The following is a 23,606-nucleotide window of genomic DNA, read 5'->3' on the forward strand; positions in this document are numbered from 1 at the left end:
CAAGAGTGCTGGAGTGGGGTGCCATTGCCTTCTCCAGTATATATGTGTATGTGTGCATATAACACTATGAAATCATAGTTGTTTTTTTTCTTTTTAATCTATTTAATTGGCTATGCCAGGTCTTAGTTGCAGCATGTGGGACCTAGTTCCCTGACCAGGGGTTGAACCCAGGCCCCCCTACATTGGCAGTGTGGAGTCTTAGCCACCGGACCACCAGGGAAGTCCTGACATCATAGTTTGTTTTTTCATTCACTTTAAAACTACTTATTTTGGGGGATTTTATTGTATTTATTTCCTTATTTACTTTGTTTGGCTGCATCAGGTCTTCATCGCGGCACGCAGAATCTTTATTGCATCATGTGGGATCTATCGTTGCCATGCACCGATTCAGTTGTGGCGTACAGGGTCAGTAGTTGTGCCCGTGGGCTTAGTTGCTTCACGGCATATGGGATCTTAGGTTGCCAACCAGCGATTGAACCCATGTCCCCTGCATTGCAAGGTGGATTCTTAACCACTGGGCCACCAGGGGAGTCCCTATGAGGAACTTCAAACATGAACAAAAGTAGACAAGGTAGTATATTGAACCCTCATGCTCAATCAGCTTCAGGGCTTACCCACTTGTGGTTGCTTCTGTGTTATCCATACCTGACTCAGGCTTCCCTGCCCAGTGTTATTCCGAAGCTATCGAGACACAGAAGTTCATCTCTAATTTTTTAGTGTATTTCTCTAAAATACCGTGTATTTTCTTTCATAGTTAATGTTGCAATCTATTGCTTTCCTTATTCTTTTAATGCTTAAATTGTCCCGTCTGGTCAGTGGAGGCGAGGGCTGCTTAAGGTGCCTTCTGTGCTTTTGTCAGCCCCCCACCTCCCTTGAGCACTCTGTGGGACAAGATGTTATAGGCGTGTCTTATGATTTCCTTGCCTCACACCTAGAATCAGTCATTTCTCTAAGGAGCCCTGTGAATTTAAATCTCTTCATGCAAAGAGTCATTTACAGGACTTAGGCTTTCTCATGAATGCTGCTGCTACTAAGTCGCTTCAGTCGTGTCCAACTCTGTGCGACCCCATAGATGGCAGCCCACCAGGCTCCCCCGTCCCTGGGATTCTCATGAATGGATTAATATTTTACAAATCACTGATTAAAGCAGTTTTCAAGAGTTTAGCCTATCAAACAAAAGTAAACAAAGTAAGTCCAACTCTCTTTAGATCCAGGCAAGATTACTGGAGGGGATTGCCATTTCCTTCTCCAGGGGATCTTCCTAACCCAGGGATTGAACCCAGGTCTCCCACATTGCAGGCAGACCCTTTAACCTCTGAGCCACCAGGGAAGCCCCTACTAACTAAGTAACTAACTAAAATTCCCTGAGAGCTTTGTGTGAGAGATTTCTGGAGTGGTCACCACTGAAGTCTCCAGCCATCCTTGCCCCTCCCTAATTCCTTCTGCATCCAGCTCAGCCTGCCTACCTTACCATGGAACCACTGAATGCTCAGACACTCAGACTTCATAATCTAGATGTTCTTGCTTTTTTCTTTTCCTTCTATACTTTTAATAGGTTACTAAATCCTACAAATTCTTCTTTGAATGTCTCACATCCATTCTTCCCAATAACAATGAAAGTAATAATATTATTAACAACTGGTACATACCTTGGGGCCACAGGTAGCATTATTGTTCCCATTTTGCAGTCAAGGACTTGGAGGTTCAGAGCATGGGCGAATTGCTGTAAAGGCAGACTTCACCTGCTAGCTGTCTTACCACACTGCCTCCCATTGCTCTGCTTTCTGCATCCGTACTTGGGGCTAGACTTTAAGAGGGACAGCAGTATAATGGGTAAAACAAGAGTTGGAGTAGCAATCAGAGCTCACTTGCAGGTCATCTTCTGCCAGTGACTGGTTTTGTGATCTAAGTTCATATCTTAAATTCTGAGCCCTTGTTTTCCTTGAAAATGAGGAAACCCTAGCCAAGCCATAGAATCATCTGGGGAGCTTTGTAAAAATATAGCTACCCCCATAAATTCTGACTTAAATGATCTGGATTAAAGGCTCTAGACATTAGCATTTTTCAAAAGCTCCCCAAGTGATTCTAAAGTGCAAACAGGAAGAAGGGCCAATGAGTAGATGGTTCCCAAGGCCCATTCGTATTGTCATTAGGTGGCTGTCACCATTGTCTGAGTGATTAATCTGCCTTCAGCCTCTTCCAAAAGTCTGGTTTCCATCACATTCATCTTCCCAAAACATTTGTTCAGTGACCTAAACCACAGCATCTGGGAGCTTCTCATTGCACAGGAGAAAAGTACAAACCCCCAGCCCAGCCCTTAAGCTGAACTCAAGCTGAACTCTTCAGGTTGCCAGGCACGACCCCTCATGGTTCCCCAGACAGGCCAGACTCACCGTGAGCCCCAAGCCTCTGCTGATGGGTATCTATTGAATGTCCTTTCCTGTCTGGCCTGACGGCTTTCCCTCCATCAGGGCATCCAGACTTCTAAAAGAGTGAAGCCTTTCTCACCCCATCCACTGATCCTTCTCTGCACTGTTTGTTTATACTGCCCACCAGTATAATCACTCGCTGTACTGTTTCCTTCGTTGATTCATTTGTTCAGCAGTGTGTCAGCCCCTGCGCGGCCAGCCCTGGGCCATGTCCCAGGGCTACGATGGGCTGTTGCAGGGCAGAAGGCAGCAGACAAGCTGGCCAGTATTCTCAGTGCTCCAGTGAGAGCAGCCCGGAGCTCCAGGCTCCAGAAAGGAGCCTCTCACCCAGATGGGGCAGGTTTCCATGAAATAGTGGTTTCTGACTGAGCCCTCCTAAGGGAGAAGGAAGTTATCCAGCAAGAGAGGGTCTAAGTCAAGAATGTTCCGGCAGTAGGATCAGCAAGTGCAAGGCCTTGGGGAGGGAAGAGAATGTGGTTCTGTGGGGAAGGAGAACAGGTTCAAGTGAGGCATGAAGATTTCGGTGGGAAAGGTAAGCGGACACTAAATCCTACAGGACCCTGATGCAGTGTCACAGAGCCATCATGGGGTCATAGCCTCAGCGTGACAGAGTGAAAACCGACTCCGCCTGGGCGGCAGTAGAAAGGGCAAGAAGTGAAATGGATTTGAGGCAGGTTAGACAGGATTTCTGATTGATTGGCTGGAGTGGCGGAATAAGGGTGACACAGATTCCTGACTTTTTTAACCAAAAAGTTGGCTTAAAGCTCAACATGCAGAAAACTAAGACCATGGCATCCGGTCCCATCACTTCATGGCAAATAGAGGGGGAAACCATGGAAACAGTGAGAGACTTTATTTTGGGGGGCTCCAAAATCACTGCAGATGGTGACTGCAGCCATGAAATTAAAAGACGCTTACTCCTTGGAAGAAAAGCTATGTGACCAACCTAAACAACATATTAAAAGGCAGAAACATTACTTTGCCAACAAAGGTCCGTTTAGTCAAAGCTCTGGTTTTTCCAGTAGTCAAGTATGGATGTGAGAGTTGGACTGTAAAGAAAGCTGAGGGCCGAAGAATTGATGCTTTTGAACTGTGGTGTTGGAGAAGACTCTTGAGAGTCCCTTGGACTGCAAGGAGATCCAACCAGACCGTTCTAAAGGAGATCAGTCCTGAATATTCATTGAAAGGACTGATGCTGAAGCTGAAACTCCAATACTTTACCCACCTGATGTGAAGAACGGACTCATTTGAAAAGACCCTGATGCTGGGAAAAACTGAAGGTGAGAGAAGGGAACAACAGAGGATGAGATGGTTGGATGGCATCCCTGACTTGATGGACATGAGTTTGAGAAAGCTCTGGGAGATGGACAGGGAAGCCTGGTGTGCTGCAGTCCATGGGGTCACAAAGAGTTGGACATGACTGAGCAACTGAACTGAACTGAACCGAGATTCCTGACTGTGACACCCAGGTTCACTGAAATAGAGAACAGGGGAAGACATCGTGGTTTGAAGGGAAGTTCTGAGTTTAGTTTAGGATATTTGTCAAGGATGAGGTGCTTGTGTGACAACGGAGTTGTATGGGAGATGGCTCCATATGCTGAAGCAGAGGGTGAAATGCCAGCTGAAGTAGGACTGACTTGCATGTGTATCACGATGGAAGCGGCCAGAGTGGAGGAAAGGCTTCAGGAAGAGTGTGTCAGTAGAGAAGGAAGAGTGACCAGAAGAGAACCCTAACACACTTCAACACTTTGGGGGTGGACACAGAAAGACAAAGAGATTCAGAATATTCTAAAAAAACCAAAAGGTCTTGGCGGTTTGGAAGCTAAGAAAGGAAAATGAGGCAGGCAGGGATAGCTGGGGTCCATAGAGTTGAGTGTCACTGAGGGGCTGGTGGAAGTCAGGATGGGAATGTTTCTGACATATTTAGCAACAGGGAGGCAGTTTTTGACCTTGGTAACATTTGTTTCCATGGAGTGATATGTGCAGAAGCCAGATTATAGATGAGGGGAGATGAGGAGTGTGGTGATGAGCATGGACAGCTTCCAGAAAAATGACAGTAACTGACCCTGCAGTAGCTCCACGGATGTGTGGAGTCCAGTGGGTGATTTTTATAAGATACAGGAAAGCCTGGACCTTTTTTCCAAAGCTCTTGGGAAGGAGAAGGACGTGAATTCCAGGGCATCGGTGGGATTCTTTGTAGAAAAAAAGGGGAGATGCTTCTTCCACTGTGACAGGGAAGGGAGAAGGGATGACTGGGGATCAGGTGAGGTCATACTTTGATGGTAGAAGGTGGAATGAATTCTCACCTGGCTTACAGGTTTGAAGACAATGAAATAGCCTTCAGTGGAAAATGAGCAGGGAGCTAGCCAGAGAAAGAAAGGGTTACTGGTCAGGCCTGAGGGCCTGAGATCGGCTGTTGTAACTGTGGTGCACTGATGGGCTGGGTTTGGGCCCGCCTGGGTGTTCTTTGGCTGGTAAATGTTCAGAAGGCAAGGCCTGTAGTGGTATCCTTCAGCCCCCCTCTTTGATTACCGTTGTATGGTGTATACAGTGAACGCCCAAATGTCTTAGTCAGGGTACTTTGGGTTGCAACTATCAGAAACTCACTCTAACTTGTTTAGCAAAAAAGAACATCTCATGGAGTGCAGCTTCTTTATAAGGTTCAGAACCAGGCTCTCTGCTGTTCCTTTGGCCTCTCCAAGATGGCATGTGCCTGCCTGTCTCCTTCACGGTCCCCTCTCCTTCTTCTGGCCCCAAGTGGCCAGCCCAGGCCAACGTCACAATATTTGCCAACCATTTAACAGAGACTGGAAAAAGAGAAAAAAGAAAAACAGAGACTGGCAAATGCAGTGCTTTCCCCACCTTCAGAATACATCAGAATCCACTGGAAAGCTTTGTTTAATAAAGGATTCCTAAACGCCACATTGGATTTCTGAATCCATCTTTGTGGATGGAACCCCAAAACTTTGTCTTTCAGAAGCTCCCCAAGGTGATCTTGGTACAATTAGGCTACAAACCTGCCCTTGAGAATGACTGCTCTTAGGTACCCACCCGCTCCCCCCATTCTCAACTCCAAGAGCATCTGATTGGCCCACCTGTGGTTCAGTCAGCCTTGACCAGAGGAGCCAGTCACGGGTGACCTGAGGGAGCAGCCGCATGGGGCCTCTGCTGCTCTGTACAGAGCCTTTGTTCAAATTAGGAAAAAGTGCGCCCTGAGCCGAAATAAAGAAAGGTACCCCTAGGAGGGAGAAGCTGCTCACTGGCAGGGTTGGCACTTTCCACGGGAAGAAGAGGTGCCCCTGCCCTGGATTCTGGCTCTCTACATCCTCTAGCCCTGTGTGTGTCCACCACGCTGGCTCCACCCATTCCCAGAGGAGGGCGTGGGCTGGGAAGATTCCCAGTGGCCTCCCTCATTCAGCAGATGCCTGATGCTTATAATCTTGCTAGTTTGCTGTGGGCTTCTTACAAAGGGTACCACAGAGCTGGGTAGGGATAGATTCTGTATTCTGATTCATTGGGGGATTTCTCTGTATTCACATGGTATCAAGATAATGCAGGATCTAAAGAGTTAAAATCATACACTGATGTGAGCAGAGTTCTTGGAGCCAAGTTTGCAAGAAAATAGCCTTCAGTAGCTTCTCTATTATAAAGAAAATATATTTCAAGAGAAAGTTTTCTCCTTAGAGCTCAGGGAAAAAAGACCAGAATGATAAATTTTATTTCTGGAAAAGACTGTCAGTTGCGGGCAACCTAAACTGGGAGGGAAGTGGCAGAAAGTTGTTGGCTGCTAGGGAGAGCTTTGGACTAGGAGGAAGTAGGGACCCCTGTAACTTACACTGCCGTGGAATTCACTCACTTGTTTTCATCTGACAGCGGTTCACCCTGTACTCGCTGTGGTGTCAGGCCCTCTTCCGGTGCTGGGGATTCAGTAGTGAACCAGACAAAAGTCCTGCCCGGAAAATCAGAGGACTGGAAGTGACCAGTGACATCTGGAAACGGAGCGGGCCTGTCGGGCAGCAGAGCTTTCCAAACATACAGACCTGGTGAATGGAGGTGTAAGCCACATTCCCAGGGGATTGCCATTCTCCCATCAGCCTGGCCCACCCAACCTCCATGGTACCCAGCATGCACCAGCTGGGGAGATCATTCCAGTCCCCAGCGGAGGGACACAGTCAGGGGCACGGGCAGCAGCTGGAGGATGAAAATGCGCTGATGCCAGTGTTGAGCCCCAACTCAGGTGGGCAAGAGGCCTGTAAAACACTCATACCAGAACCTGCTCAAACGAGAGGCATCCTGCAGAGAGCAGCCTTGCTTTCAGACACAGCGGCAATTTATTCCCTTTGCTGTTATTGTCATTCCATCGCTAAGTCGTGTCCCACTCTTTGCGACCTCATGGACTGCAACACACCAGGCCTCCCTGTTCGTCACTATCTCCCAGAGTTTGTCCAAGTTCATGTCCATTGGGTCAGTGATGCCATCCAACCACCTCATTCTCTGTCACCCTCTTCTCCTTTTGTCTTCATTCTTTCCCAGCATCAGGGTCTTTTCCAGTGAGTTGGCTGTTCGCATCACGTGGCCAAGATATTGGAGCTTCAGCTTCAGCATCAGTCCTTCCAATGAGTATTCAGGACTGATTTCCTTTAGGATTGACTGGTTTGATCTCCTTGCTGTCCAAGGAATTCTCAAGAGTCTTCTCCAACATCACAGTTGGAAAGCAGCTTTGACATTAGATTAGATTGTTCAGGGTATTTTTTTTTCTTGTTACTCTTCTATATTATGAAAACACACATTTAGGAAAATAAAGAAAACATAAATGTACAGTTACCAAATAATTATAAACAAATACCTGTGCAAGTAACAACTCAAGAAATGGACTGTTCTCAGCACCCGCACAGACCACCTCCTCCTTCCGTGTGCCTCCCTAACCCCAGCCTGCTCCTGACTTTCATGATGATTTCTTCCTTGCTTTTCTTATGTACTTTTTAACTTTTTTTTTTGTTTTGGCTGTGCTGGACGTCTTGTGGGGTCTTAGTACCCAACCAGGGATCAAACCCAAGCCCTCGGCAGTGAAAGCTTGGAGTCCTAACCACTGAACTACTGGAGAGTTCCCTAGTTTTACTCCTTATGTATGCATGAATTTTATTTGTCTGTTTAATAGCTAAGAGTCATTCAGGGTCATGACTGATAAATAAGTTGGGAGATCAGGCTGGGTAGTGCCATTTACGTATTCAGTTTTTCAAAGTTGTATGCTCTTAAGCAATAAGGATGAAATTCTTCTGTTTTATGTGAACTAGGCCTATTGAAAGAAATTCCAAAGATGTGTCCTGGCAGCACTGCTGTGAGGACTTTGGTCATTTGAACGTATTCCTTCTGGTTCATCTACTCATCTGTTGATCTCGTTATTTCAGAGTCCCATCTAGAATATAGCCTTGCCCTGTTAGACCACATTTTTCCAACTTTTATCTGTTTTTTATCCAAAGTAGTACCTTCCTTTCTTTTTTTTTTTTTTTTGACCACACCTTGCAGCTTGTAGGAACTCAGTTCCCCAACCGGGGGTTGAACCTGGGCCACAGCAGTGAAAGTCCAGAGTCCTAACCACTGGGTCACGGTGGCCCTTAGTGCTTGTCTGCTGGAAATACTTGTGAGGAAAGCCGCAGGCCTCCCTGCAACATGGACATCCTCCTTGTGGCTTCTCTGCGGTAGGAGAGTGTGGGGTTCTGTGCCAGGGGAAACTCTGTGAAGACTGGGAGGTTCTCCCCTGTGGTGTTCTCACTAAGAACGTATGAATATTGCCTGTAGACTTAAGAGATGCAGGTCCAAGCTTCCCTGCTAACGGAAAGATGAGCAAGGTGACCATTTCCGTCTTTGTAATGATCTCCTCCAGTCTCTCTTGGATGATGTCAAATCCCTCTTCATTTTTGTATTAGAAAAAGGAGCCAAATAGATCATTGTTTAGCATAATTCGCTGTTTAGAACAGAAATATTAACATATCTAGTTAATTGCATTAGTTGGCTAGTGACCAGGCATTACCCAGTTCTGTGAGCGGCCGCGTGTGAATGGTTGGTGGGAAACTTCTCCTTAGGCCAAAGTCACAGGCCATCACCCATGGAGATGGTTACGCTAAGCATCTGCTGGTGTACAAAATTGAAGGAAAAACTGAAAACTTACTGCACTGTGAAATAGTAATGACATAAAGGATTAAAAATTGGGTGTGGTGTAGAAACCCACCCTATATTGTGCGTGCGTGTGTGCTCAGCCGCTTCAGTCATGTCCAGCTCTTTGCAAACTTATGGACTCTAGCCTGCCAGGCTCCTCTGTCCATGGGATTCTCCAGGCAAGAATACTGGAGTGGGTTGCCATGCCTTCCTCCAGGGGATTTTCCCATCCCAGGGATTGAACTTGTGTCTCCTGCATTGCAGGCAGATTCTCTACCACTGAGCCACCAAGGAAGCCCAGAAACTGTTTATCACTTTAAATGCATTATAGAGATAACAGATTTTTTTAGAGCTAGAACTTGTTAGCCCTTAAACATCACCAGTTCATCTTCCTTATTTATAGAAAAGCACATAACAGTTTAAACATCAGATTAATTTTTCTAGCGATATTTTTCCCGGACTAATATTCAGTTGAATTTCCCAGTTACCTGCCACCTAAGGCTGTCATTTCATGAACCAAAGACCTCCCAGACAGCAGAGGTGAGAGGTCCTTCAGATCATCTATACAGCAAACAGCGAGTGTTGACAATAGATTTGGAGTTGGCACTTAGGCCCTGACCGGGTGCTCAGCATTCCTGCAGACCCCGAATAGTCAAGGTCATAATCCTTGCAGGTGGGATAAAGCATTCCTGAAGCTAGAAACTGTTGTGGGGTAGAAACTGAGCTCCACGCTCAGCTCTGCATCTGAGTACCATGGACACAGGAGTTCCAGGAGCAAGAAAGCAGCTGGTGTCAATGCACTCTGCATCCCTGAATGGTGTCAAGAAGACTCAGCGTGCCTGGAGGCTTTAGAGGGTACTCTTTGCAGTTCTTCCAATGTGACAGGGAAAATTGTTTTGTAATCTAACCTGAAGGCGATGCAGGAGACTCATTAACTGGCTTGGTTGGCATTTTAAGTGATCTTTTAAAGCTTTTATCATGGATTTAATTTTTCCATCTTGGCCATGTTTTTCACAGGCTCAGAAAAAAAGCTTGAATCAGACTTCCCCCATTTCTGCTTCCAAGACCACAGATGGCCTGAGGCCAGCGCCCATGCCAGGCCTCTTGAGCACCGCACTGCCAGGTCAGGAGTCCCCCCGTGAGCTCTCCTCAGTCTGTGCCCGTCTTCCCAGGGGGCACTCTCTGCATGCCCGTCATCCTGCATCTCTTCCACTCCGCCTCACCTCTGCTCTGATCCTACCTGCCTTCTGTATCCCTTCCACCCAAGTTATATACCATGCTGCATCTGTGCCATCATTTTATATAAAAAATGAGAAATTAAAACACCTCGGTTAAATTATGTTCAAAAAGTGTGCTGCTTAGAAAGAGTGAAATCTAGTATTTTGAAAATAGTGACATGAAAATAGTATTATATGGCACATGTGACTTTGCGGCTGTCCTCATGTTGCTTTGTATAGGTGTATTTAGAATTCACCCCTCTGAGACAGAAAGTATCATGGGTCATGTCTCCCGTTGCTTCTAAAGCCTTGAACACCCACACTGCTCAGTAAGTACCAGAAAAGACGACACTGTGAACACTCAGAGCCAGTCCCATTTGGGCCTCCCTTTCCTTAAGTTGTGAGTATTTGGAGGTTCGGTGGTACTGACAGATCACACTGGCTCGAGGCCTATTCCGTAGACCTTAGATGATTTGAAACTGTAGCATTGACAGCTTTTATTTATTCCCATTTGTGCATGTGTTTATGTATTACATAAATAATCTTTCATAAACCTTACCTCTGCTTTTTGCACCTTGGTAGATAAATGTACTTCTGCTTTCCTTTCTCATAGCCAACATCCACGATAAATCTATTTCAGCAAGTTCAGTAATGTGTGTATATTGGACTCCAGGGGTTACCTGCCGGGCCTGATTTACTGTTTCTGTTGAACGTTGTCTCATGTGTTCATTCTAATAGGGCAGGATTCTGGAAGCAAAGTTATACCAGCGTCCTTAGGAACCACACAGCCCCAACAGGAAAAAGTCGTTGGATCACCTCCTGGCCAGCCAACGGTGCAGGTAGAAGACAGTTGCCTGGCTTCTTCTTAATGTTCAGTGTGATTGAAAGAAAACGTCACATCCCCTTCTGCACAGTCAGCCCCGATGCCCTGTGTGCCCACAGAGGTGCTCGCTGAAGACCTTCCCCAAGGGCCAGGTCTTGTAATGTCAGTGTTTCTAGGATGAATGCATCTCTTCCTTACATGCTTTCAGTGCTATGATTTCCTCAGGAATCAATAATATACCAGCAGTTGTCCACCTGGAACTATCACAACATTATTAATCAGCTATACTCCAAAACAGAAAGTTTAATTAAAAAGAAAAAATTAATCCTCAAGAGCAAAAGTAAATAGAATGTGTCCCAAAATATAGTAATACATTAATACATTTGTTTAAAGAAAGAATAATTTATAGCCTTTGAATTACATTTTAGTTGAAAAAGTCCATTCTGATTTTTCTTGGAAAATGTATTCATGTGAAAATATTAAGTACTTGTTAAATAAAATAAAACAGTGCAAAAATTTATCTTTTAAAAATAAAAATGATTCTGAATACAAAAAATAATAATATACCAGCAGCCAACACATAATAGGCACTCAAAAAATGTAGTTTACTATTGAATGATAATGACCATTATCTTATCAAAAGTAGATCTGTTCCTCTTAGTTATACTAGAGATTTTCCCCCTGTTGTAGTGTATGAAGTAGTCAGACTCTATGGTCTTTTAACTCACCCACTGGTCTAAAAAGGAAGAAACAAATTTTTTTGTCTTCCATTTTCTAAGGCCTTAGTTTCTTTTCCATCAGTTTTACCACTTAATAGCCTAATGAAATTTGTGATCGTCTGGGCCTACCTGGATGCTCAGTGAAGGATCTGGCTCAGTTCTCAGGTTCTGACAGGAGGAGTATTTGTTCCTTACTGTGATCTGAGAAATACCCTGCTAGGTCACACACCTGGACTAGATGTAACGAGAGCTCAGATGTGTTTGGTTCCTTATTTACTACTGAGAAGATGAGTTAAGGACTACCTACTGAATTTTCAGCTGTTTATGAAGCTGGCACTTAAAATATTGTGTTTTCAAAATATAATGAAGGGACTTCTCTGGTCATCAGTGGCTAAGACTCTGTGCTTCCAATGCAGGGGTCCCGGGATTGATCCCTGGTCAGGGAACTAGATTTCACATGCTGCAACTAAGAACTGGTGCAGCCAAATTAAAAAAGCAGTAATAAGCATTTAAGGGCTCCCCTGCTTGTCCAGAGGTTAAGATTCTGTTTCTACTGCAGAGGGGCATGAATTTGATCCCTAGTCAGGGAAGTTTCACGTGTCACAAGGTGGCCAAAGGAAAAAATTAAAATATGATGAAGCGTTTGTGGAGGGAGCTAGGAATTCAGGCTTTAAGGTACAAGTGAATCCCTTCAAGGAGCTGATAGCACAGCTTTCTGTAATCTTGACACAGCGCAGCTTTGCTGCATGGGTCTGTGGGACTTCCTCGTTTCGCTTTCCAACATGGCAAGTTCTACATCCTTAGAGTGTGCTCTTGATAGAGAGCTGAAAAGGCTGCAGCCACAGTGACCTTTATGTGGAACTGTGTTCTGCTATGTTTTCTACAGAAGGGACTAAGAAGAGGTGTGTTTTGTCCTCAGGTGGATGGTCATCCGGGAGGACAGAAGAGGCCTGCTGCCAAACAGCTGACTAAAGGAGCTTTGTGAGTCCCCTTCGGAAATTAACCATTTTGAATGTTTTTCTAGGTTCCTAACCTTCAACAAATAGACAACAGCCGTCAGGTCATGATGCTATATGTTTTTTAAAGTATACTTCGGAAGCCTTTGCCTATAGTTTGTTAGCACCCGTATGTATATCAAATGTAGTTTGAGCCTACTGCTTACCCTTTTGTTCTTAAGAATAGTTCTTTGTCTTCTGAGCAACCACGTGCCCTTTGACTGGCCTCAGGATCTCTGAGAAGCATGCTTTGATAAATCCCTATGTTTAGAACAGAAATGTTAACCAGAAGCTTAGCTGGCCAGTTGTGAGGCATTGCCAGGGTCTGTGTGAGCACCCGCACTTGAATGGTTGGTGGGAACATGGTGCTTTAGAGGCCAGGGTCAAAGTTTGAGACTAAACTCAGGGTCAGACTAAACTAAACCCACTATGATGTACAGAGTATAAAACTATACTATAGATGATAACATCCCTGGGTGTCTCATTGTCTTTGCATGCGAATAACCATTGTGATTAGATTTCTTGACGTGACTCAACACAGCCATCGGCAATTTCTCTCTCTCAGCATTCTCCAGCAGTTACAGAGGGACCAAGCCCACGCAGTGACACCTGACAAAAATCAGTTCCGGTCACTCAGTGACGCGGTGCAGAGGCTGCTGTCCTACCATGTGTGCCAGGGCTCCATGCCCACAGAGGAGGACCTGAGGAAAGGTGAGCAAGCTGGAGCCCCAGAGCGCCTCCTGGGGACACGGCCCACAGGAGAACCTGAGCTCGTTGCCCCCAGATGGTCACTGGATTACTCTTTTTCACCGCAGACCTGCCATCTTCCCAATTTACTTGGTTTCCCAGGCCATGTTGAGAATTGTGACTTATTTTTCTCAGCATTCTGGGAAGGGATACCCAAATGTCTGGACATCTTATGGGCAAGTTTGAGGGCAGTGAATGCAGAACATTGTCTGGACTCTGGCTGCAGGTGGGACGGCCCTGGTCTAGGTGCTCTGCACAGTGATTCAGGCACAGTCCTTGGCGTGTAGGCTGAGTACACACATACCCTGAGCTGTCAGCGTCACCATTTTGAATTAGATACTGTAGCCCTCCAAAAGCTTTGTGGTTCCAAAGGCAGTCTAAGGCACCGCTCCACATCCAGAAACTGGCGAAACGTTTTGGAGGTAACATCCTCTTATCCCGCCTCGAGCTTAGCCCATTCCGATGCCTGGCCCTTCTGCCTCTCTCAGCCACGCTGCCCAGTTCTACTCTCCTTCCCACCATGTTCCCAGCCTGGACCCCGTTAGGCGCCCTCCACTGCTTGAATCAGCCCCTCAGCTGCCCCCAGCCTTGTCCTTCTGGCCAGGGTCTCTAATGGGAGCACAGCCATCAGCCCACTGTGAGCTTCCCTGGGAAAGCCAGGGTGCTCTTCATCCTCATCCAGCATGAAATAGGGATGTGGAGGCTCTGAGAAGAGTGAAGTGGAAACTGAGACGTTTGGAGACAAAGGACAGAGCTACAGGACCATGACCTGCGAGATGCCGTGGACTAGTTGGTGTGGTTGCGGGAACCTGGTCTGCCCGGCCCAGACAGTAGGACCTCATTGTCTCAGTGGTTTCAGATTTTCATGCTCTGGAAGGAAGTGGAGGCTTCGGTCACCTGAACTAGTAGATGATTCTCTGTTCATTGATATTTGCTGCTGTTCTGTGTTTCGTGCTTTTCTTTTATAGATGATCTTAAAGGAGTTATGTTTTTGGTTTCCTAATCAGAGTTAAAATAAGCTCGTATTAAAATGAGTTTCTGAGAGCACATGCCAGTGAACAGTAAGGGAAAGCCGTGCAGAAGCATCACGTCTAACCAGGGAAGAGCTAAACTGAGAGAGAAAGTGGAGGAGTGAAGGGCCTAGTGGTTGGTGTGCACTCTCTTACTATTTTTTTCTCTCTCCCTCTTTTTAAAGTTGACAGTGAATTTGAAACAGTTGCCACTCAGCTCCTGAAAAGGACCCAAGCTATGCTTAACAAGTACAGATGCCTGCTCTTGGAGGATGCCATGGTAAAGTTCCACTGAGCCCAGTTTGTTTCTTAAACTCCACAGGTCACAGCTACTAGTTCAGAGAGAAAAACTTCAAGGAATTACATTTTCCCACCATAGTTTAAAAGGAGCAGATACTTAAAATTGTAGAAAAAGTTACCTTTACCTGTACCTACTACTAACAGCAGCTGTGGGTTGGCCAAAAAGTTTGTTCGGGTTTTCTGTATATTTTCCGTACAAACTTTTTGGCCAACCCAAATACAAGTGCTGTGCTTTCCGTGACTGATCACTCTCAGTGTGTGCCAAGTGAGGATTTGGGGCTTGCTCACGTAATTTGCCCAACGCCATACAGCCAGTAAGTTTGTTCTGTAATTAGCAGAGCTGGGATACAGACCAGGACCCCCTGACCCCCGCCCCCCGTACTCAGTGCTGTCCACTGCTTCTCATCAACGGGAAGAGGCAGGAGAGGACCGGTGACAGTTCTGCTGAAGGTTGTTCAGAATAATATCTGAAAAGATGAGGTGACAGATGTTAAAATTAGTTTTGTTTTCAGTTGAGAGGTCACTAACGTCATAAAAATCATGCTTCATTTTAAAATGTACAACCTGATGGATTTTAATATGTTCACAGACTATGCCGCCATCAGCACTCCCTAACTCCAGAACATTTTCAGCCCTCCAAATAGAAACTAAAATTGATTTTAAAGCACAGCAAATTAGAGAAAGGAGTCAGATTATCTCCGAAAATGATGGAAGACCAAATCTATGAGATTTTAGAAGCAGCTCTAAAATCATACGGACTAATAAACTGGTCTCTTACAAGTGGCTATTTTTTCGGTTGCGCCAGGTCTTTGTTGCTGTGTATGGGCTCCTGTCTCATTGCGGCAGGCGGGGGCTGCTCCCTCGTGGTGCACAGGCTTCTCATTGCAGTGGCTTCTCGGGCTTGTGGGCTTTGGTAGTTTCGCTTCCCGGCCTCTGGAGCACAGGCTTAGTAGGTAACGGCGTGTGGGCTTAGTTCCCCGAGGCATATGGGAATCTTCCCAGACCACGGATGGAACCCATGTTCCCTGCATTGGCAGGTGGATTCTTATCCACTGTACCACCAGGGGAGTCTATAACTGGCTTTTAATTTGAAGTCAGCTTTGAGAATTTACCTTGGAAGAGTAAGTGAACTGTATTATATATGTATACAGTATAGTGGAAATATGTATGTATGTTTGTGTTTACTTTATGTGTGTGTGTGTACATATATATGTATATATATATATATATAAACAGGCATCAGTTCAGTTCAGTTACTCAGTCATGTCTGACTCTTTGTGACCCCATGAATCGCAGCACACTAGGCCTCCCTGTCCATCACCAACTCCCGGAGTTCACTCAAACTCACGTCCATCGAGTCAGTGATGCCATCCAGCCATCTCATCCTCTGTCCCCTTCTCCTCCTGCCCCCAATCCCTCCCAGCATCAGAGTCTTTTCCAATGAGTTAACTCTTCGCATGAGGTGGCCAAAGTACTGGAATTTCAGCTTTAGCATCATTCCTTCCAAAGAACACCCAGGACTCATCTCCTTTAGAATGGACTGGTTGGATCTCCTTGCAGTCCAAGGGACTCTCAAGAGTCTTCTCCAACACCACAGTTCAAAAGCATCAATTCGTCAGCACTCAGCTTTGTTCACAGTCCAACTCTCACATCCATACCTGACTACTGGAAAAACCATAGCCTTGACTAGACGGACCTTTGTTAGCAAAGTAATGTCTCTGCTTTTGAATATGCTATCTAGATTGGTCATAACTTTCCTTCTAAGGAGTAAGCATCTTTTAATTTCATGGCTGCAATCACCATCTGCAGTGATTTTGGAGCCCCCAAAAATAAAGTCTGACACTATTTCCACTGTTTCCCCATGAAGTGATGGGACTAGATGCCATGATCTTAGTTTTCTGCATGTTGAGCTTTAAGCCAACTTTTTCACTCTCCTCTTTCACTTTCATCAAGAGGCTTTTTAGTTCTTCTTCACTTTCTGCCATAAGGGTGGTGTCATCTGCGTATCTGAGGTTATTGATATTTCTCCTAGCAATCTTGATTGCAGCTTGTGCTTCTTCCAGCCCAGTGTTTCTCATGATGTACTCTCCATATAAGTTAAATAAGCAGGGTGACAATATACTTCTTTGATGTACTCCTTTTCCTATTTGGAACAAGTCTGTTGTTCCATAAACAGGCATACCTCAGAGCTTTTGAGGGTTTATTTCCCCAGACCACCTCAATAAAGTGAATATCACAGTAAAGTGACTCACATGAACTTTTTGGTTTCCCGATGCATATAAAAGTTATGTTTACACTATAGTCTGTTAAGTATGCAATAGCATTGTGTCCAGAACAAAAATGTGTATGTCTTAATTTAAAAATACTTAATTGCTTAAAAATGCTAACCATCATCTGAGCCTTCAGTGAGTTGTAATCTTTTTGCTGGCAGAGGGTTTGAAATATTGGGAGAATTACCCAAACATGACACAGAGACATGAAATAAGCAAATGTTATTCAACGTTTGCTGGGAAAACGGTGCCAATAGACTTTCCCAATGCAGGGGTGCCACAAACCTTCAATTTGTTTTAAAAAAAAAAATGCAGTATCTACAAAGCACAATGAAATGAGATATGAGATATGCCTGTAACGTATATATATTTATTTTAAATTGTGCCACTAAAGTCAAACGGTTGTTCTTACTTTGACAATCATTTCTACAATAAAACTGAGATATCAAGAAGACTGTCATTCATGAGAAAAGGATCATTTGGACAGATTTGGACAAATGAACTAATTATTTGGACAAATTATGTCTGCCATGAATTATTTTATGTTAAATAAATAAAACATAAATTATTTTATGTAAACTAAGAATGAATAAGATTTGATTCTGTACAGCAAGAAATAATTCTAAGGAAAGCCTTAATACAAAACACAATCATAGGGAATTCCCTGGCGGTCCAGTGGTTAGGACTCTGCGCTTGCAGTACCATGGCCCAGGTCCAATCCCTGATCAGGGGACTAAGATCCCACAAGCTGTGCTGCAAGGCCAAAATATGATTATAGCATAGCAAAATATAAAGTAAAAGAGTGTCTGAACAAAAAGATTTCCAACATATTATTAAGCAGAGGAGGAAATAAGCAGAGAACAGTGCATATAGTTGCTTGTCATTTGTGTGCAAAAAATAGAGAATGAATAATGTAAATGTGTGTGTGTGCATAAAATATCTCTGGAAGAGTTTGTTAAACTGCTTGGCAGAGGGTACCTCCAGAGAGGGCCCTAGGTGGGTGGGCAAGGCATTGCACAGGGCAGGTGAAGAAGGAAGGCTTACTTTCTACATCCCCTTTTAGTACCTTTTGAAGTTTGTACCAATGTTGTAAATAACCTTTTCCCAAAAAATACAATTTTAAAAAATATGTCAATGATAAACACATTTTCTTCTCTGATTGCTTCCTCTGTCCCCCAAATGCAGCAAGATGTTCGCAGTTGTTAAAAGGCATCTGAAATGACTAGACTCTCTCATTTTTAGCGGATCAACCCCTCCGCTGAGATGGTGATGATTGACAGAATGTTCAACCAGGAGGAAAGAGCTTCTCTGTCCCGGGACAAGCGTCTGGCGCTCGTAGACCCCGGTAAGAACTGTCAGAGTGAAAGCCAAGGAGAGCTCCTGCCAGGGTTCCGGGGCCATGGCTTTGGGGAGACCATCTGAACTGACCTTGCGGGATAAGACCTGAAGGTAGATCCTGGATTCCAGGGAGAAAAAATCCGGAGTTGAGAGCACGATATGAATCCTCTGAGAAGGTCTGTGTTCTGCAAAATCCAAACCAGAATTTGACATTCGGTTAACTGAATCTTCTTCTCTCCTGTAAACTCACACTTCTCAATCTTTCTCTACTTTTTGAGAACTAAGTAAGTCAGAAGCCTTCCCAGAAGCAACTAAACCTCAGCCAATTATTGAGTTGTCTTACTATGTGCCAGACCTTGCTGGGGGGAGTCAGTGAAGCATGGTCCCTGCCCATAAGCTAATGGATGGTAATGCTCCTTGTGGGTGCCCTTTGAATACCCCATCAGTTTCCTGCCATTTGCATCATGCTGGAGTAACCCACATTCCGCCTTTTAGAAATGGATTCTCAGGACTGCCCTGGTGGTCCAGTGGTTAAGAATCTGCCTGCCAATGGAGGCGGCGTGGGTCCCATCCCTGATTGGGAAACTAAAATTCTGCATGCCACATGGTATGGCCGAAAAATAGGGAAAAAAAAAGAAAAAAAGTATTCTCCATACTATTTTCTAGCCTCTGAAATTTTTAAATCCAATAACATTATAACAATTTGTGGAGTATGGATTTTCACCCATGGTTTCACCATCCTATAAATGTTTTTATTCCCACAAGTTTTCTTCCACTCCTGGTTCCCACTTGCATATATCATTTACAGGTTGCTTTTATAGGACACCCTCCAACTGTGCTTCTGCACATTCCTGGATGTGAACCACTGATTTAGAGGGTGGGATGGGGGCAGTTTGCACCTGACCCACTGAGGGGCTGCTGTCTAGTCCTCACTGCCTCCTCCTTTCATTAACATTCTTTTCGTTCCCAATTGCAGAGGGTTTTCAGGCTGATTTCTGTTGTTCCTTCAAACTCGATAAAGCTGCCCATGAGATGCAGTTCAGCCGGAGTGACCAGCATGGTGGTAAAACAACAAGTTCTGTGCATCTGACGGCCAAGGCCCAGAGCAGAGACCGAGCCAAAGCAGGCCTGGCAGAACCAATGAATCATGACCAATTTCATCTAGTGCCTAATCACATCGTTGTCTCTGCAGAAGGAAACATTTCTAAAAAAACCGACTGCCTCGGCAGAGCACTGAAATTTGACAAAGTGGGCTCCGCTCAGTACCGGAGTACGTCTGAAGAGAAAACCAGCCGGAGAGACTCTGCAAAAGGCAGCGAGTGCTCCCCCGGCCCTGAAGGCCACCGGAAAAACTCGTCCAGACCAGATCACGGTCCTGACAGCAAACTCTCAAGCCTCCTAGTAGATTCGCAGCTGGAGATGACCTGTAATAGCTCCTTCCAGGACAAGACGCTGCGGAATTCTCCAAAGAATGAAGTTTTACACACAGACATCATGAAAGGGTCAGGCGAGCCCCAGCCCGATCTCCAGCTTACTAAGAGTTTAGAAACGACATTTAAGAACATTTTGGAACTCAAAAAGGCTGGGCGGCAGTCCCAGAGTGACCCCACGGTTAGCGGCTCTGTCGAGTTAGATTTCCCCAACTTTTCTCCAATGGCTTCGCAGGAAAACTGCCTGGAAAAGTTCATCCCGGACCACAGTGAAGGCGTCGTAGAAACTGACTCTATTTTAGAAGCAGCTGTAAATAGTATCCTAGAGTGTTAATAGCGCAGTCCTCCCCGCACCCGCCCCAAGACCCCGCCCTGGACAAGTTACATTCTTTCCTGGCAAAAGCAATGGAAACGGTCTCCTGTCTCCAGCCTGCTTGATCTTTCATCACAGGTTATTCTTTCTAATTTCAATCCCATTCTTTGTTTAAGAGCAATACTCATCGTGGTTACAGGGAGATCCTTTAGTAAAGCTGATCCTTATTAGAAAGCAGTCTGATAGGCCCTATACATTTCAAGTGTTTTAAAAGTGCTTATCGTCATTTTTGTTGTTGTTTATTTTTTTTCCCAAACACTGTAATTCAATGAGATCACAGTACACTTGGCCCTAGGTAAAATTCTGACAATCATAAGTCATTTGAAAAGAACAGACTTTATTAAAGAAAATCAAACAGGACTGTTAGAAGATACTTTTTAAAGAATATCCCCACTGTATCTCCAAATTTGGGCTTTGAGGGGGGTGGGTCTTGGGGTTGTCATGGGCCAGGAGACCACATGGCTCTCCCCTCGGCCATCTGTGAGCAGTTAGTCCTGGCTGCTCTGCTGGGACCCACAACCCCAGCCTGAGCACCTATAGCACACAAGCAGGGCTTCCTGTTCATTCAAGTGCTTTTCTGATGCTCCCTGAGCAAAACCTCACCTCTTCAGCATATCCACGTTGAATTTCATCTAGGGAAAACTTTGTTTTGAGTTGCGACAGCATGACTTGAGATAATCTCACCAGGCAAAATAAAGGAAAAATGGAAACCAGTTAAGTGGCACAGTGTACAGGGGAGGCCAGGATCGAGCCCTGAGGAATATAATATGTATATATGTAAAAGCATATATATTATGTTCACTGTTGAGAAAAAAATAAGTGTTTTGCATTCTACAATTGGATCTAGTCAACATACAATGTATGTTTTTGTTAGTTGCTGGGTTTTGTTTCATTCGACCTCTCTTCGCACCCCCTCCCACAACAAATAGCCAAGCATCGAAAGCACTTTCATTTGAAAACTGTGTTATAATTTTTCAGTTTAAATGTTAAGGGAACTTTGGCCTTGTTTCTGCTTCCTGTTGTCTGAGAACAGTAGTCACACCCCCTGGCAGCAATCATTACCAAAACACAGACAAACCAAAGGTAACCAGGCAGCCCACCACTGAAAGGAAAGCTCTGAGACCCAGATGCCCACTTGAGAGCCAAAGGACACGCCCTGTCATGGTTTGTGTTTGGCCCATGTTCGTGTTCATGGGTGTGACTTACTGCTTTATTTATTGATATTTCTTTTCAGGGCGCTTTCCCATTTTCCTTTCTTGTATGCCTGCCCCAGCTCCTCCCATTTCTGTTGTCACTCTCATTCTCAAGGTCACCGCAACCATCAGTGTCCCCTCACATTGGGAACGCTACACGTGGCATTCTGTGTGTCCTGACATACGTGTGTGCGTGTGTCTGGGCTGTTCAGGTACAGAGGTTATTTTGGCTACAGAGTGTACACAGTCACCCTCCCTCTTATGTGGACAGGCTCTCATCTCTTCTGTCCATCTCTCTGGCTTTAGAGGAACTCCCGCTGGTCTTCACTCGAACACGTTGCCAAGATCTACTTCTGGCCTTCCCCAACATGAGGACAACCCCTGTCATCATGTTGGACATTTCTTTTCCAGATTGGCCTGCAATGGAAAGGAGGGCTTCTGATTCCTAGAAAACACGACAGAAGACCTAGACTCTGCCTGCCCCTTAGTGCCCCCTACACACACACGCACACAGAGAAATCCTGGGGGACTGCCAGTCTTCGCAAAAGCAAAATACCTTCTCCCCACTCCCACCCCTGAGCCAATAGAAACCGGAAAGTCTGGGCCATTTCACGGTTGCCATGTTTTCCTTATTTGTGCCAATGTCCAAGTTGCAGATTTCCCCTTTTTTCCCGTATTGTAACATATTAGAAAGATAAGTTGGTATTGCCAGTTGGAACTTTCTGTTTGGGCAGCCCTGGGATAACACCCTGCTCTGAACCCCATGATGTCACAGGCTCTTCTTCTCTTAGGGCTCATGCTTCCCTAATTACTAGCAAGCCTTAAAGGTGGTTCCTCCTGATCAAATTCTTCTCATTGTGGAAATTTATACCTGGAAGCCTTCTTGGAGGCTACTAATGCGTTACATTAATTACCGAATCAGTGGAATTCTTAAGAGACAAGATAGATTCATGTACATTTGTCACCTCTCTCCTTCCCTGCCTGCCCTGCTCCCCCAGTCCCAGCTTTTCAATATACCATCTTAAAGGGTTTTTTAAAGATTTGACACTTGTCTAGAAAACAGAGAGCCTAATTTACCAAAATGAAACTTGTAAATTTTTGTGTCCTTGTATGTAAGTTTACTTTTAATGGAGGAAAGATTCTAGATAATGACAAATGACGATTACGAAGTATATTTGATTCCTGTGATTAGGTCATAACTCGCATGTCGAGGCCCCTCTGGTGGAGGGTGAGAGCTCAGCCTCGGATGGCCAACGTTCAGTTGTTAAGGTTCATTAGTCGAAGTTAAGTTTTAGAGCTACTCGTACTCAGTAACAAAAATCATTTTCTTTTCTTTCTTTTTTTTTCTGTTGTTGTGGAAGAGTGTGAATTTGTTATTAAGCATTTGATTTTCTGTGTCCTTAAGTACTGCCTAAAGATAAAGCAAATTTTAAACTGGCAATTACGAAAAAGAACTATTTTAGCGCTGAAGAGTTTAGTAGACTTTGTTAGATTAGGGGGGCCTTACAGACTGACTTGACTTAAGAGGACGCGTCACTCACTGTCAGTGTGGTGTGGGCTTTATTTGCTTAAATACCTTCATTTGTATAGTATGTCTCACTTGAAATTGCTTTGTATACATTTTGTAAAAATATTTATAAAATGTTTTGTAAAAAAAAGTATAACAAATTGCAGTTTATTTTGTTATGTTGGATAAATACTGTTAAAAGAAACCAGTCAGTAACTATATTGTTAATCCATGGTTAGGAAATGTTTAGTTGGAGATTACAAAATGAAACAACCATTGCAATACAGCCAAAGATTTGGGAAAATGTGCAACTGTGATTGTCTTGATTTTGCAAAGAATGGCTGCTTTTCCCAGAAGAAAAGGGTAAGTAAGTGTCCATCGGGCTTTCTGTTATTAAATCCCGTTACCCAAAACTAGCTCTGCCAGTGAAGGGGTAGGATTTTAATTGATCGGCCTTTCTAAACAGTTGCCAATTAAAGTTGGTCATTGAGAAAGTTTAGCCATGCACATGTCAGGCCTCCCTCCCGGGCCTCCTGCCATATGGGCCCTTAACTAAGGAAGGAAAAATGAGGTCACTTAAAGGTCTCAATCTGCAAGAAATTTCCTTTAGTCATTATATTTCTTTTGTTTCTGCAGGGACAAGAAGGCTAAGGGATAGGTTAAAAAGATTAAGAACTGTTTGACATGAGACTTGTTCCAGAATGAACACGTTTCCCTTTGGATTCACACATTTGACCAAATTATATTGAGAAATAACCCCTGTTATGTCTATAAAGTCAGCCCCAGGGGCACTTCTGAATTCCTATACTCCCTCCCAAGTGTAACTTTACTGAAATGGTCAGGAAAACTACCAGAGTGGAAACTTCATGGAGTAAGGGTCTAAGACTCCTTACCTTTTTCTTTGGGGCCTAGAATTTATACTTAGCCTCCTTATTTTATGGTTTAATGGCTCCCTTTCCCACCCCCACCATTAGGTGGTAGCAGTTCGGATATCAAGATTCTTCAGCAATCAATATATAAAGAGGAAGTCCTCCTATATCTTAACAGAAGTTAGAATAATGACGTCAGTGGACGGATCCCTTAATATCTTCTGCAGTGG

At 44.6% G+C, this 23,606-nt stretch overlaps 1 protein-coding gene across 7 annotated transcripts in view; it reads left to right on the forward strand.

The window, feature by feature from the left end:
- The window catches only part of BICRAL (BICRA like chromatin remodeling complex associated protein), a 105,699-nt gene extending 82,888 nt beyond the window's left edge, over positions 1-22,811 (forward strand). For 5 of the 7 annotated variants that reach the window (XM_086371695.1, XM_086371700.1, XM_086371696.1 and 2 more), the window contains 7 exons: positions 9,603-9,708; positions 10,541-10,641; positions 12,264-12,325; positions 12,905-13,050; positions 14,282-14,376; positions 17,909-18,011; positions 18,981-22,811. In XM_086371695.1, coding sequence (XP_086227821.1) covers positions 9,603-9,708; positions 10,541-10,641; positions 12,264-12,325; positions 12,905-13,050; positions 14,282-14,376; positions 17,909-18,011; positions 18,981-19,768 — 1,401 coding nt within the window. In that variant the 3' untranslated portion in view covers positions 19,769-22,811. The remainder of the gene's footprint in view (positions 1-9,602; positions 9,709-10,540; positions 10,642-12,263; positions 12,326-12,904; positions 13,051-14,281; positions 14,377-17,908; positions 18,012-18,980) is intronic. The other 2 variants (XM_086371702.1, XM_086371699.1) reach the window with 1 other exon arrangement.
- The last annotated feature ends 795 nt before the right edge of the window (positions 22,812-23,606 follow it).

Source organism: Bos grunniens, chromosome 23, assembly GCF_055505025.1.
Source record: "Bos grunniens cultivar Pamir isolate PY7600 chromosome 23, Bosgru_T2T1.0, whole genome shotgun sequence".
In the NCBI taxonomy this organism is placed as follows: Eukaryota; Metazoa; Chordata; class Mammalia; order Artiodactyla; family Bovidae; genus Bos; species Bos grunniens.